The 12,731-nt window shown below is 45.9% G+C and overlaps 2 protein-coding genes across 3 annotated transcripts; one reads left to right on the forward strand and one right to left on the reverse strand.

The window, feature by feature from the left end:
* Positions 1 to 245: 245 nt before the first annotated feature.
* Positions 246 to 1,838, forward strand: mrps11 (mitochondrial ribosomal protein S11). The gene is made up of 6 exons (XM_062470731.1): positions 246 to 411; positions 600 to 713; positions 808 to 906; positions 1,005 to 1,134; positions 1,361 to 1,426; positions 1,640 to 1,838. Exons 1-6 carry the CDS (start codon positions 356 to 358, stop codon positions 1,745 to 1,747), a joined length of 573 nt encoding a protein of 190 aa, XP_062326715.1. The 5' UTR covers positions 246 to 355; the 3' UTR covers positions 1,748 to 1,838.
* Positions 1,839 to 1,923: 85 nt separating this feature from the next.
* pdpr (pyruvate dehydrogenase phosphatase regulatory subunit) lies at positions 1,924 to 12,714 on the reverse strand. Of its 2 annotated transcripts, XM_062470730.1 has the most exons (19): positions 12,543 to 12,714; positions 11,619 to 11,904; positions 11,308 to 11,441; positions 10,869 to 10,950; positions 10,332 to 10,495; positions 9,896 to 10,017; positions 9,542 to 9,659; positions 9,227 to 9,376; positions 8,156 to 8,348; positions 7,741 to 7,865; positions 7,289 to 7,444; positions 6,606 to 6,739; positions 6,295 to 6,443; positions 6,006 to 6,118; positions 5,681 to 5,775; positions 5,484 to 5,573; positions 5,133 to 5,315; positions 4,444 to 4,880; positions 1,924 to 4,131 (listed from the first exon to the last, which is right to left on the reverse strand). In XM_062470730.1, exons 2-18 carry the CDS (start codon positions 11,891 to 11,893, stop codon positions 4,473 to 4,475), a joined length of 2,691 nt encoding a protein of 896 aa, XP_062326714.1. In that variant the 5' UTR covers positions 11,894 to 11,904; positions 12,543 to 12,714; the 3' UTR covers positions 1,924 to 4,131; positions 4,444 to 4,472. The 2 variants fall into 2 exon arrangements, with proteins under 2 accessions (XP_062326714.1, XP_062326713.1); XM_062470729.1 differs by having other exon boundaries at positions 1,924 to 4,880.
* Positions 12,715 to 12,731: the final 17 nt, after the last annotated feature.

Below are 12,731 nucleotides of genomic sequence, written 5' to 3' on the forward strand. Positions count from 1 at the left end.
GAACCAGGTGAAAACACATATGTTGATATAAATAGTTATGATATAATAAAAATGAAATCAGTTCAACAGAAGGTTACACACGTTATACACAGGCTACACAAACGTTTTGCAAGTTTTTTTAAAAAGTCTTTTAAACGATTACCCAGGCCTCTATTGTTATTGTTAGTGGCGACGTAAGGCATTACAGTAAAGATAGTTTGTCTATTGACCTTTATTTTGAAATACTTTGAAGAAATTAACAGGAAATGAGATTCCACTGAGTGGCTTCCACCTACTTTATGCTCAATGTCACACATGTTGTTGTGTAAACCAGCTAGCTTTCTAGCGTAAATATAGCTTTCTATATAAAGGCGTCATGTATAAATTAAACTGTTTATTATTAAATTATACAAGGACTGCAGGGGGTTTCATGTAAGTATCTCGTTTTGTATTTGATCTGAAATCTAGATTAGCTAGCAAACGTTAGAAATGGCGTATTAAGATATGCATTTTTCCTAGCCTTTCTGACATATCTAAACATACGTTTAGTAAACAATTTGTAAACGTGAACATGTGCGCTGAATGCATACGTGTAATGATGCGACATTGTTGTGTTTCAGTTTAGGGGGTGGTCTGCAGCGAGCAGTATGTACTAGCGCTGTCAGGTTGCAGGGGACAGCGGAAACATCCATTGCCACCGAATCCAATAAGTCTAACAGTTCAAAAGAGTTCAGGTAACGTTAACGCACATTCCACCATCGGAGCATATTGCCAATAATCATAATAGCCATTTCAAGCCAAAAACTATAATTGTACCTCACCCCGCAGTCACTATCCTCCATTACCGGGCCAAGACACTTCATTGAGATGGGGTGGGAAGAAGTTTGAGGAGTTGCCTATTGCACACATCAAAGCCACATATAATAAGTAAGACAACCAACATACTGTAGATAAGTGAATGGAATTATCATGACAGTGAGTTATGGGGAGATAATAGATTTTGTGTGCGTGCTTTCCTGTGTCAGCACCCACATCCAGGTGACTGACAGCGAGGGCCAGTACATGGTTAGGACATCCTGTGGCACAGAGGGCTTCAAGAATGCAAGGAAGTCCACACCTATTGCTGCTCAGACAGCAGGCATCTCAGCTGCAGCGGTAAGATGTGCATCATTACATTGATTATGCAAATAAATCATTATTGTCCTGTAATTTAATGAAATATTATAACTTATGACCACTTGAAGGCAGTTCATCTTTCAAATGCTTGTTACAGAATTGTATTTATGGACTACAATTTGATTGTTTTCTTTATTTTTTTTGTAAAGAACCATCACCTAATATGTTTTGTTGACATGTCTTCCCCCTGCCTTCTCCTAAGCAGAAAGCCACAATAAAAGGGGTCACGTTTGTCCGCGTATCTGTGAAAGGTCTGGGCCCTGGACGCCTGGTGAGTCCGTTTATCCAACTAACATAATTATCCTTACAGCTTTAGTTGTCAACATCACACTGTCATTGCTGGTTAGCCTAACCACATACAATTGAAGCACTGGCAGCTTATACAATACAGCTTTAAATGCTGATCGAGGCCAGTAGTGGTTATGATATCTGGGCTGAATATCCTAGTCTAAATCATCTTTGATTTCTTGTCTTTCCTCTCTAGTCTGCCATCAAGGGTTTGTCAATGGGAGGGCTGGAGGTGGTGTCCATAACAGATAACACCCCTGTGCCGCACAATGGATGCCGCCCACGCAAAGCCAGAAGAATATAAATATTACACACCACCTTGGCAGGGTGACAGGGGCCCAGTAATCTGTCTTGTCAAATTCTGAATAAAGTGTTTTCTTATGTTACTGCTTTCATTTTGGTGTATGGTGTTTCTTTGGTTATACATCATCAAATATTACTAAATTAATTGCCAACATTATTTCACAATTTCAGTAGAGATTTGTCTATTACAATTCAAATTCTTTATAGTAAAATACGTATACACAGCCAACACCTGTACAATATGATATAAATACAAGGTGAACAGCAGGATATAACTTGTTTAGAGTCTAATGCACCTTTACGGATGCCACTGCCTCAAGGTTGGTTCAACAGACAGACACAGGAAAATCACTTCTAAGGGGATTGGTTAACAAATTGGTTAAAGAAGATTGTACACAAAACATCCCTCACACTTCAGTGCAGATACAAATTCGCTAGGAAGATTGTTTTAGTACATTTTCTGCTGGGGTATCTTACTCAAAGTTGAAGGCACATTTCTGTCAATATCATTTTTCTGGTGAAACTAATGGGCTGATAAGTTTAATGCTTTTATAAAATCCAGCCAGAAGTAAAGTAGGAAGCTATTTTAAATGTAGTTCATCATCGCAACACTTTACCAAATGGCTGCAACAACAGTGCTTCAAACTACAGTGTGGGGGACCATCCGTAACATCAGTGTGTCATAGGTCATTTTCAAAAAACTTAAAACAGGTGTAGTAAACATTCAAAACTGATAAGATATACTATGCTATGTCGTCACACAATAGCATTAAGCAGCCATGCACAAGCCTATAGGAAAGCCCCCCCAATACAAACTTTACTGGGGTCAGACTAGGCAGTGCAGATACTGTCTGTATTCTCTACATGCTTTTTGTGTGTTTGGATCCAGGTCACTGGTCTGAGTCCAGATTTGGTCTGGTCAGACCCTGGTGTTTTTGAACGATGAAAATAATAATAAACTCCATCCTCCCCGGCTAGCCCAGGTTCAAAAACATTCACGCTCAGTGTCATCCCTTCTATCAGTACATATCATGTAGTATATAGGTAGTAATCTTACAGTCTGGGTAGTACATCTAGAATAATGTATGCTCTTTGGTTTTTAACATACATAGGATTACATGACTAAGCAAACAAACAAAATCAAACAACAATTTTGTTAACTGAATATGTACCATTGAAAATAATATTTAGGCAGCTGATATAAACACAACCCCAAGCTGTATGAAGCCTAAACTGTATATGTGCCAAAAACAACCCTGTTCAACACTAGACCCATTTTCAATTCAACTGCCTTTTTGTTATTCTTTTGAATACGTTTTTTGGGCAGACTTTGCCACAGTAAAAAATTGACATCAGACAGAAAGGCAGCTGATAAAGTGCTTCATGACTAAAACTAATAACACGTACACACAAACACAGTCTCTGGCCTCTTCACACCAAACACTGCACCACCTAGTTACCTACTGAAAGGGCCTCACAGAGAGCTCATCCCGAAAGACCAAAACGCTTTCACTGACTTTCACCTCCACTCTCTTTGACTCCTATCCCAGTGTTATGTGTTAAAGCCAAAAAATCTGAATTTGAGCAGTTTGCTGACACAAAATTATCCAAAACGGTTCCTTGATGCAATGACTAATACAGCAAAAAGAAAGGCAATAGAAGGATTACTATGAATATGTTGTTCTGTACACGATTGAGCCTGGTTCCATCTAAAACTAATAAAAAATGGAACACGTCAAAAAGATGTGCATTTTTGCGTAAAATATAAAAGGAGGTTTTGTACACTTTGCCTATACAAAAATACATCCCATTATTTAAGCATTTTACATTTTACTTCCTTCCACACACCCAGACAGACCCCTAGAGAAAAACACTAACACCAGCCACACCAGTGACAGGACAATAATGAGTCAGTCCATTGGACAAAAAGGTACTAGATGCAGCATTTTCCACCAATAAGAGCAATGGACTGAACAGCTGTTAATTCCCAATTGACAAACTACTTCACATTACACAGCTCATGAATTTACTCATCTCTGTCAGACAAAATGGCGCTTCAACACCAACAGGATGACAGCACATGTAAGACAGAGGTATCACACACAACAAAGAACACACTCAGAAGTTCTGTCACAAGCTTGTTACAGTACAAGCGCAGGTACACTCGGGCCATGCTGTCAAGTGAGAACAAAGCAGCCCATTGGTTACGAGGGGAGAGAAGGGGCATGTCTTCAACATACTTCATAGGCGGTGGCTTTGGGATGACAAACCTGAAGAATAGTAACGCGTGTCTCAGATTCTGCTGATATCCACAGTGACTGGGACATGCCGAATGTTTGTTTTTGCTTGTTTTTCGTTTTTCCGATGGGCAGCTGTCATGCAGCACTGATGGTAAACCAATCACATTTGAGTATGTAAATGGGGTATAGAAAAGACTGTTAACTGACAGCCTCTCAACATTGTAGCATTTGGTGTCTATCAGATATTGCACTTTAAGAAAGATGAATTGTGGTGGGTGATTGGAAAGGGATGGAGACAGGCTGTGCATGCCCCCCACAGAAGGAACTCTGGGCCAGGAGAAAGACATTGGCACTGGGTACAGGAAAGTCCAGGGGACTGCCTGGGCTGGGGGGCACTAGGGAGTAGACTGGAGGTAGAGGGGGACATTCTCAACCCTCACATCCCACACACACACACCTTTCGTATGAATTCCACCACCTCCCTCATCACTTCCCCTGGAAGTTGCTCAGCTCCATCTCGTCCTTGCGGCGCCTCTGCTGGGCAAACAGGGAACTGAAGGGGTACAGCTTGGCCTTGGCCGGGTACCGCTGTCCTGCGATGTCCACCTCGTAGTCGCCGCGGTTGATGAAGTCCGGTGTGATGGCGGCCGGGGCACCTTCGGGGCCCAGCGGCGGCGAGACGAAGCCCAGGCAGACGTGGCGCTCCAGGGTGTAGCTGTAGGCGGAGCTGGTGGTAGTGCCGACCAGCAGGCCGTCGCGGTAGACGGGCTCGCCCCACCAGGGCCACAGGTCCAGCTCCGTGTCATGGTCCTCCAGAACCAGCATGAGGAAACGGCGAGACACGCCCTCCTGGCGCTGCGCTAGCAGGGCCTCTCGGCCAATGAAGTCTATATCCTGGAAGAGGGGGACAGGGAAGGGAAGGAGAAAGACAGAGGGAGGCAGACATGGTGGGAAAAAAGGGGAGCTGGGTGTTATATTGACGATGGTGAAGGACTAAATAATCAAATAAATAACTAGAACATAAGCTTTTTGCTTAACATGCTTAAAATATAAGGGTTGCTACAAGCGTTTCCATCAAGAACAAGGAACATGATCAGGTCCGATCTGGGTCTCAACCACCACAATGAGGTACATTTGTGCCCTCACCTTGTCGAACTTGACCCTGAACTCACGGCCGCACTCCAGAGGGGTGGCAAAGGGATCCAAGTCCTGCCCCCAGAAGGCGAAGAACTTCTCAATGCGCAGGCTACGCAGGGCGTAGTAGCCCGCGTTGCGGATGCCGTATTTCTGACCCACCGACATCACCTCGTTGTACACATGCAGTGCGTACTGGGGAGGGCCATAGGTGGGAGGCTGTTAGCGTCGCAAATGTCCATGCACACACTGGACACTGCCACACACACAAATTCAGGCATGCACACAACATATCTTGTGTGTGAGAGACAGACAAAAAAAGAGAGAGGCAAACACAGCATTCAAGTATGTGTGTGTTTTCACCTCGATTGGTATGTAGAGCATAAAGCCAGGCTCTCCAGTGTGGGTCATGCTCATCACTCTAATCCCGTTGGCATAGCCAACACTCATTTCCTGTTGACACACAACACGAAGGGTCTTAGAAACACAAGAAAATGTGGTACAATCAATCTATAATGCGACCGTGTGTGTGTGTGTATGCTGTGTTGGAATAGGCTCACCTTACAGAACAAAGAGGGGAAATGATCGGGAGTCATGGAAACGTAGGACAACTCAGACAAGACATCCATTGCTCTCGGCCCAATCAGATTTAGCGCTGAAAAATCAAGATGGCCACAGGGTAAGGAATCCAGTGTCACAACTATAACACTAGGAATACTTCCACGGACAGTTCTAGAAGAACTGACCGAACAAGACTGGTGTAAACATCTTTAATCATAATCTTTACTGTACGGTCATCGCCTATCCAGTCAGGTCACATCTGGTGACACATTTGGAGTATTTGTGTATATACTGTATTTATCTGGATGAGGTGTGATGGTCAACCTGTGTACTTCCAGCTGACGTCCTCTAGGTGGAGCTGTGGGTCATTGGGCATGTGCTTCTTCAGCCACGCCCAACAGTGAACCTGCTGATCTGTGGGGGAGATGATGAAGAAACTGAGGGAGGGAGAGGGAGAGAGAGGGAGAGGGAGAGGGAGAGCGAAAGAGAAAGAGAAAGAGAAAGGGCGAGAAGAGAAAACATCAACAAGACCTTTCACCATAACCACGTGGAAGGAGATGGTGACAGAGTGGCGTGGTGGATCAGTGCTGCTCCTCCCCCCTGGACCTTCTACCTGTTCTTCTTGAGGCGGACCACGCTGCAGTCGTTCTCGTAGCCGCCCCTCTCGTTCAGCATGCCCGTGTGGACGATGTGGCCCACGGGCACATCCAGGTCGTTAGCACACAGGCGCTGCAGAAGCTCCAGAGCCTCGTCGCCTGTAGACTGTGTGTGTGTGTGTGCGCAAGTATGTAAAACAGAAAGGTAATAAGAAGTAGAAACAACCACTTATCACATCTACAAACAGTACAGAATGAAGTCCCTGGACTACTGCTTAACATCCTAATTGGTTTACAGCCCATACATGTATTGCACATGATGACTCACAGTGAGTTCAAACTTGGTGAAGGACGACATGTCGATGACACACACAGCCTCTTTGCAGCACTTGACTTCGGAGCCCACAATGTCAAACCAGTCAGGCTTGTAGAAGGTCTTGCTCTGGTCCAGGGACAGAAGGTCTGAGAACACAAGAAACACAGCATACTTGTCTTCTCTGAAAATGGAGGTTTAACCTCAGAGACGCATGTGAAGCCTGTGGGGACACTGCTTGTTAAAAAAAAAAAAAAAAAGCTATATGAATAAGCGTGATCTCAATATTGGAATGTTCCATTTTTTCAAGTATATTATTTTACAGTGATCATAATGTATAACAAGTTTCATCTATACACAAGTATTTTACACTGAGAACACAGGGGGAACAGATTTCCCTGGAGGCCTGAGGAAAGTGGTTCCCCTGTATATTACAGTCTGGCCATTTATAAAGCACTACACTGATGCTGGTGATGTATGTTACTGTAATCATTATGTATAACAAGTTTAATCTATACACCAGTCTTTTACACTGACAACACAGGGGGAACAGATTTCCCTGGAGGCCTGAGGAAAGTGGTGCCCCCCCATCTACACACCAGTCTTTTAATCTGACAACACAGGGGGAACAGATTTCCCTGGAGGATTTCCCAGGACGCCGTTAATTTCGAGCCCTGGGTGTGGTGTCCACGTCTCACCTTTCCCAGCAGGTACAAAGTACTTGGCCCTCTCAAAGCCGTGCTTCTCCATCCAGCGAGCGCCCTGGGTGTCCAGCCGGTCGTACAGGGGGCTGGTCCGCAGCTGCCGGCCTGTCTGGAAGTCCCATCGAGGGACCTTCAGCTCGTAAAGCAGGGCTGTGGAGGATGGACACACATACACACACACACACACACACATACACACACACACACACACACAGCCTAAGTTCCAATGATATGCTGTATGCACAATCAACATGCTCAACAGTTTAGTGTGGTGTACTTGGCAATAAGCAGTAAAATCCCTCATCTCTGTCCATGAGAGACTTGATGAGGTGTATCCTATCAGGAGAGCACCTGTGGTGCTTAGGAGGTGTGTGTGTTGGCTTACGGGGGCGTTACAGATGGGGTCCATATTTGAAATCGCCAGCCCAGAACTGAGGGGTACTCACGCATGACCTCCATGACCCGGTGACGTAGGAAGGTGCGACTGCTCTGCAGGTTGCCAAAGCGTTTGATGTCCAGCGGCCAGACGTTGGCTGTAGGATAGCCGTAGGTCATCCACTCCGCCAAATACCTGGAAACACACACACACACAGACAGACAGACCAGATTCATTTGTAAACGAGTCAAAAGATAATGAAAGAAAACATAAGATGAGAGGTCAATCTGTTCATGATAAACTGCATGACATTCATTTGATCCTGTGTGACAAAGAAAAGACCAGACCTAAGTAAAACACCTTAGATCATGAAGGACTTCCGCCTGCTTAGTCTTTCTTGGACTGAGAACCTCTCGCTGTGCTAACATGCTAACAACACTGTTTTCAGAGTTCCACCTCTATGTCCAGCCCTGCTGTGAACTTACTTCCCAGCTCCCCCGGCGAAGGCCAGTCCAGAGGAGTTCATGCCAGCCAGGACGTAGTAGCCGTGCAAGCTGGGGGTCTCACCCATCAGGCACCGCATGTCTGGGGTGAACGACTCGGGGCAGTTGACCAGCTGGTGGATCTCAACCGACTCCAAGTCGGGCATGCGCCTCAGCAGGGCGCTCAGCATCGGCTCTGTGGGCACAGGGAGCAGGGCCAAGCAGGAGAGGAAGGTGGGGTGGGAGGGGGGCACTGGTTAGACAGGTACTCCTAGAGCCATCGTTGATGCACCAGTCCAGGGTTCAGTTTGTCTAATCTCCCCAGGAGCCTGGAGCTTGGAGACTGCTGCACAATGACAGGACATCTTACCATCTTATGAGGACTCCCTTGCAAGTATCCTTACGTAAGAATTCCTTTTGAATTCCTTCCAGGTGTTCCGTTTCAATACTGTGAGTATAACACGTTAATGCCTGACATACTGATATTCTGACCTACAAGAACACTCCTTGACACAGTTGGCATCATTACAAATGTAGATCATGTATAGATCGGCGGGGGCAGGCATGCATCCTTCCACACCGTGCACACCAACGGTAAAACACATAGCTGTGGGAAGGTAACCTCACACTCCTTGACTCTACAACATGACAGGGACACCCGACATGCCTGCCTATTACATCATATCCTCACTGGTTGATTTGAGTCTGCTGCAGACAGACTCTCTGCTCAGAGGAAGAGAGCTGTGTCGCACACTGCCACAGTCCCAGCGTCTGTGGTGACTCTGCTAACTGGCTCCGGTTCAGACACTCTACTAGAATCTCAAACAGTCTGAAGGGTGGTTCAGGGCTCCACTCAGATCCAGAAATAGACCTAGCTCATAAATAAGGTTAACCCTGAGCCCGACACCAGCCTCTCAGCCATCCCAGTGCGTCTCTGCTCTCAGGCTAAACTTGAACATAAGGTACAAACTTCTGACTGAACTTACAGTCAACACTTAACACCGGCCTTCAACAATCTGGTCAAATGTACTCCTCTATGCCTACTGGAGCTCTCTCAGAGATGGTGATCCTCACCAAAGTGGTCCCAGTCCTCCTGCATGTTCTGGATCTCCAGCTGGTTCCTGCCCTCTGTGAAGATGGGTTTGGGGTTCTTTTCAAAGCCCCCAGACAGTATCCCCCCCTGCCAGGGTCGAGCGTAGATCCTCCCGTCCATGTCCATCACCACTATGACACAGACATGTGGTTGTTTAGTGTGTATTTTCAAATGGTGTGTCCCTCACCAACAGCTATACAAATACAGTGAAAGAATGGTGGTGGATGAGGTGTGTGTGTAGAGTGTGAGACATGGGGATCTCCTAACCCCCCCCAGGTGTGTGTAGTGTGTCTGACCTGGGGTGCTGGGCTGCAGGGGAACCTGGAGAGGCTTGGTGAGAAGGTAGAAGTGCTCACAGCCATGCAAAGGCACTGACACCTTGGTCTCACTGGCCTGGCCAAGCTCATAGGCCCACTTTGGAGTGAAAAGGGGGGAATGGCCCTTTAGTAACAACCTCACAATAAAACAAAAGCATAACAAAATATAATACGCTGGGTTAACACAGTGACAACAACACAACAGGCCTTTTGGTGTGTTGAGCTGAAAACCTGGCTGTGTGTAGATCGTTACATCTGTATGTTTATCAGTGTCAATCACTTCAGTTAAATACGTAAGCAGAAAATGCCCATGGGAAAGGTGGAAAGGTTTACCTGGCCTGCACAGTTAACAAAGTACTCGCACTCAATGGACCCTCTGTCGGTCTGTACTGATGTCACGTGTCCCTTCTCCACCAACACCTGCTGCACACTGGTGCGATCATAGATCTGGACACCTGGGGGTATTAGCATGGACAGGAAGAAAAGTGAGGCCTGGTACAGTGGTAGCAGGGAGTAACAAAGCACAGGGCAATAGTAAGACAAAAGAGACAGACACTATCAACAATCAAGTATCTATCCCTATTACGATTTCTGGCTATCACTGGCCCATTAAAAGTCCCATTTGGCAGTGTTCATGAATATCCATGTAAATCTAAGATGACTAAAGTAAGTGATGGTGGTTCGGTTATCTTTATAAATGTGTGTCCGCTTAGGGATCTGCAGCCAATCTCATGGCTTTCTCAGAGTGTGATATCACTTCCTCCCTCACCGTGGCCGGCGGCCGCCACGGCGAGTGCGTGATTGACGTCTGGCGGTGAGACCACAGCGTCCCCTGGAAGATGCAGCGCTCCAACCAGGTCATGAATGTTTACCAAGGGGTGGAGCTTAGCCACTTCTTTGGGCTTGATGACGTTACAGCTGATCCCCATGACCCTGAAAGAGTTACCGTCCGAGTCAAGAGACACGTATTTTTTAACAGAAAAGTTTCAGTACTAGCTGTTTCCCTATCTTTCGGTCTGTACTTTTCATTATTCCTTGCATCAAGAGATAATGCTGGAGCCAACTCATCATTGTATACTTCAGGACATTCTAAAAAGGTGGGTCGTTTGGGAATGTAACTGTACAAAAATAGTTAGAATCAACATGATAATAGAGGGGTATTGTGTTCAGTAAGGAAGAGAAGGGAGGGACGAGGAAGAAGGGAGGGACGAGAGGGATGGTTGAGCGGAGAGAAGAGAAGGGAGGGTGGAGAGAGGGAGCTATGAGGATGAGAGAAAAGAGGAAGTCAGGTCAGACTGATGCCTACTTAAGCCTGGACGCTAAGCGCTTCAAAGAGAGGAAACGATCCTGATTCTGGGCCAGACACAGGGAGCCAGTCCTTACGTAACCTGGGAAATACACATGCGCACACCAAATATTAAGGCATAAATATAGTCATCTGAAACCACACAAGGCCCCACCCTTCTTCTTTTGGCACTCCATAACATACTGTTCACCTAAACGTTCATCTAAACGTGCTACAATCCAACATGTAATCCACAAACTAAAAACATGCCCGAAAAATATATTTCCAAAGAGGAAATTCAACTCATTAACTACTCTTAGTTAAAGGCAAGGGCTTAAACATGCAACCAAAAACATGCTATCATAGAGTACTATGCACTAGATGCCTCAGAAACCAACAGGGTAATGGCTAAGGTACTTAAAATATGTGTTAATGCATTTGAGGTCTCATGAAAGCTCACCAGTCTTCACCCCAGTTTCCTCCTCTAGTCTTTCATACAGAGCGTTGGAGTAGTCAGCCATCTTACACTCGATGGAGATGGCTTTGGCCACACTGACAATCCCAGCACACAGGCGAGTTGTGCCAGCACCGAGTCTAGGAACATAGTTAGGAGAAGGACCATGAAATAAGGGTAGTTTTCTTCCTCATTCTTTTACCAACATGCTGCCAAGCTCTCACTCGCACTCCAACATCCTTTACTGTCATCAAAACAGCCCATATGAACAGTACTGGAAGAACCAGCAGTGAGGCTTGGCTCAAACCAGAACACACCTGCCCTGCTCCAGCAGCACTATCTCCGTCCAGCCCATCTTTGCTAAGTGATAAGCCACAGAAGTCCCCACGATGCCCCCTCCACAGATGACCACTCTGGCCTGGCTAGGCAGGGGCAGCAGGACCTGGGTCTCCCTTGGGGTAGCCAGCTTCCGGGGAGAGCACCAGATACCCCGATGGCCCGTGCTGGTCCCCCAGCACCCAGTATGGGACAGCAGCAGCTGGGGGAGCAGGGTAGGGGACAGAGCCCTGGAACTCCTCACACAGCTACGCATGACTCTCCCACCTGAGAAACAGGAAATAATCTGTGTATCAAAGATGCTGTTTGGAATCTGTTAAGAAATAGTTGGATGACACGTGAGACCTGGGATTCCATTAAGTTGTCTGTTGGATTTACAACCACAACAGTGTAGACTGAAATCTACACTGTTGCAAATCTTCTGCTCTGGACCCAAACGCTAGGCTTTGTCATTTACATTAGACGTGGCAGCTTGAACAGCTGTGTCAATCAATGACTAGTGCCTGAGCTATAAATGTTGCATTTGCTGTCTGGTTGCTTGGTGTCCTTCACCTTACGAAAAGTCCATAGCTGTCAACTAGCTGGCTACTACTACGCTCACGTTAGCAACCAGCTAGCTACATCCTAAAAAAAATATGTAAATCGCCGTTTTCTCTTCGTAAATTCTGGGTTGCCACTGACACTTTCTGAATAGCAAACTGGAGTTTGCTATTCAGAAACCTTAGCTAGCCAGATAGTCTAAAGAGATCTTGCAAGTTGCTATTCAGAAATCTTAGCTAGCCAGCTACTGTAGTATAAAGAGATCTTGCAAGTTGGTAACACAATATTCTAGACTAGCCTAGCGAGCTAACGTTAGAGGTTAACATTTCCTGTTAAATTAGTCCAACTCTTGGCAGTAAACTCACCGAAGCACTCCACTGAAAAAGTTATGATATCTATTTATGCTCAAATGTCAAGTTCAGTTCAGGGGCTCCAATGACACCGGAACATGACAGTCAGACTCTCTTGTTTATGATCGACCCATGGATGCTAGTACTAGTAGCGAGTGACAGGCTTGCTGCGTAGGCTAGTACGTGCGTGCGGGGCCTAGCCAA

The sequence above is a fragment of the Osmerus eperlanus genome, chromosome 10 (genome assembly GCF_963692335.1).
Source record: "Osmerus eperlanus chromosome 10, fOsmEpe2.1, whole genome shotgun sequence".
NCBI classification, from domain to species: domain Eukaryota; kingdom Metazoa; phylum Chordata; class Actinopteri; order Osmeriformes; family Osmeridae; genus Osmerus; species Osmerus eperlanus.

Excerpts from the sequence above, each read along its gene's own strand:
- mrps11 (XM_062470731.1), top strand. The coding sequence starts at position 356 with ATGTATAAATTAAACTGTTTATTATTAAATTATACAAGGACTGCAGGG. Across the intron at positions 907-1,004 it reads ATCAAAGCCACATATAATAA|CACCCACATCCAGGTGACTG; the intron begins GTAAGACAACCA and ends TTCCTGTGTCAG. Across the intron at positions 1,135-1,360 it reads CAGGCATCTCAGCTGCAGCG|AAAGCCACAATAAAAGGGGT; the intron begins GTAAGATGTGCA and ends TCTCCTAAGCAG.
- pdpr (XM_062470730.1), bottom strand. The coding sequence starts at position 11,893 with ATGCGTAGCTGTGTGAGGAGTTCCAGGGCTCTGTCCCCTACCCTGCTC. Across the intron at positions 10,018-10,331 it reads CGTGGCGGCCGCCGGCCACG|GTGTCCAGATCTATGATCGC; the intron begins GTGAGGGAGGAA and ends TAATACCCCCAG. Across the intron at positions 6,444-6,605 it reads TCACCAAGTTTGAACTCACT|TCTACAGGCGACGAGGCTCT; the intron begins GTGAGTCATCAT and ends ACACACACACAG.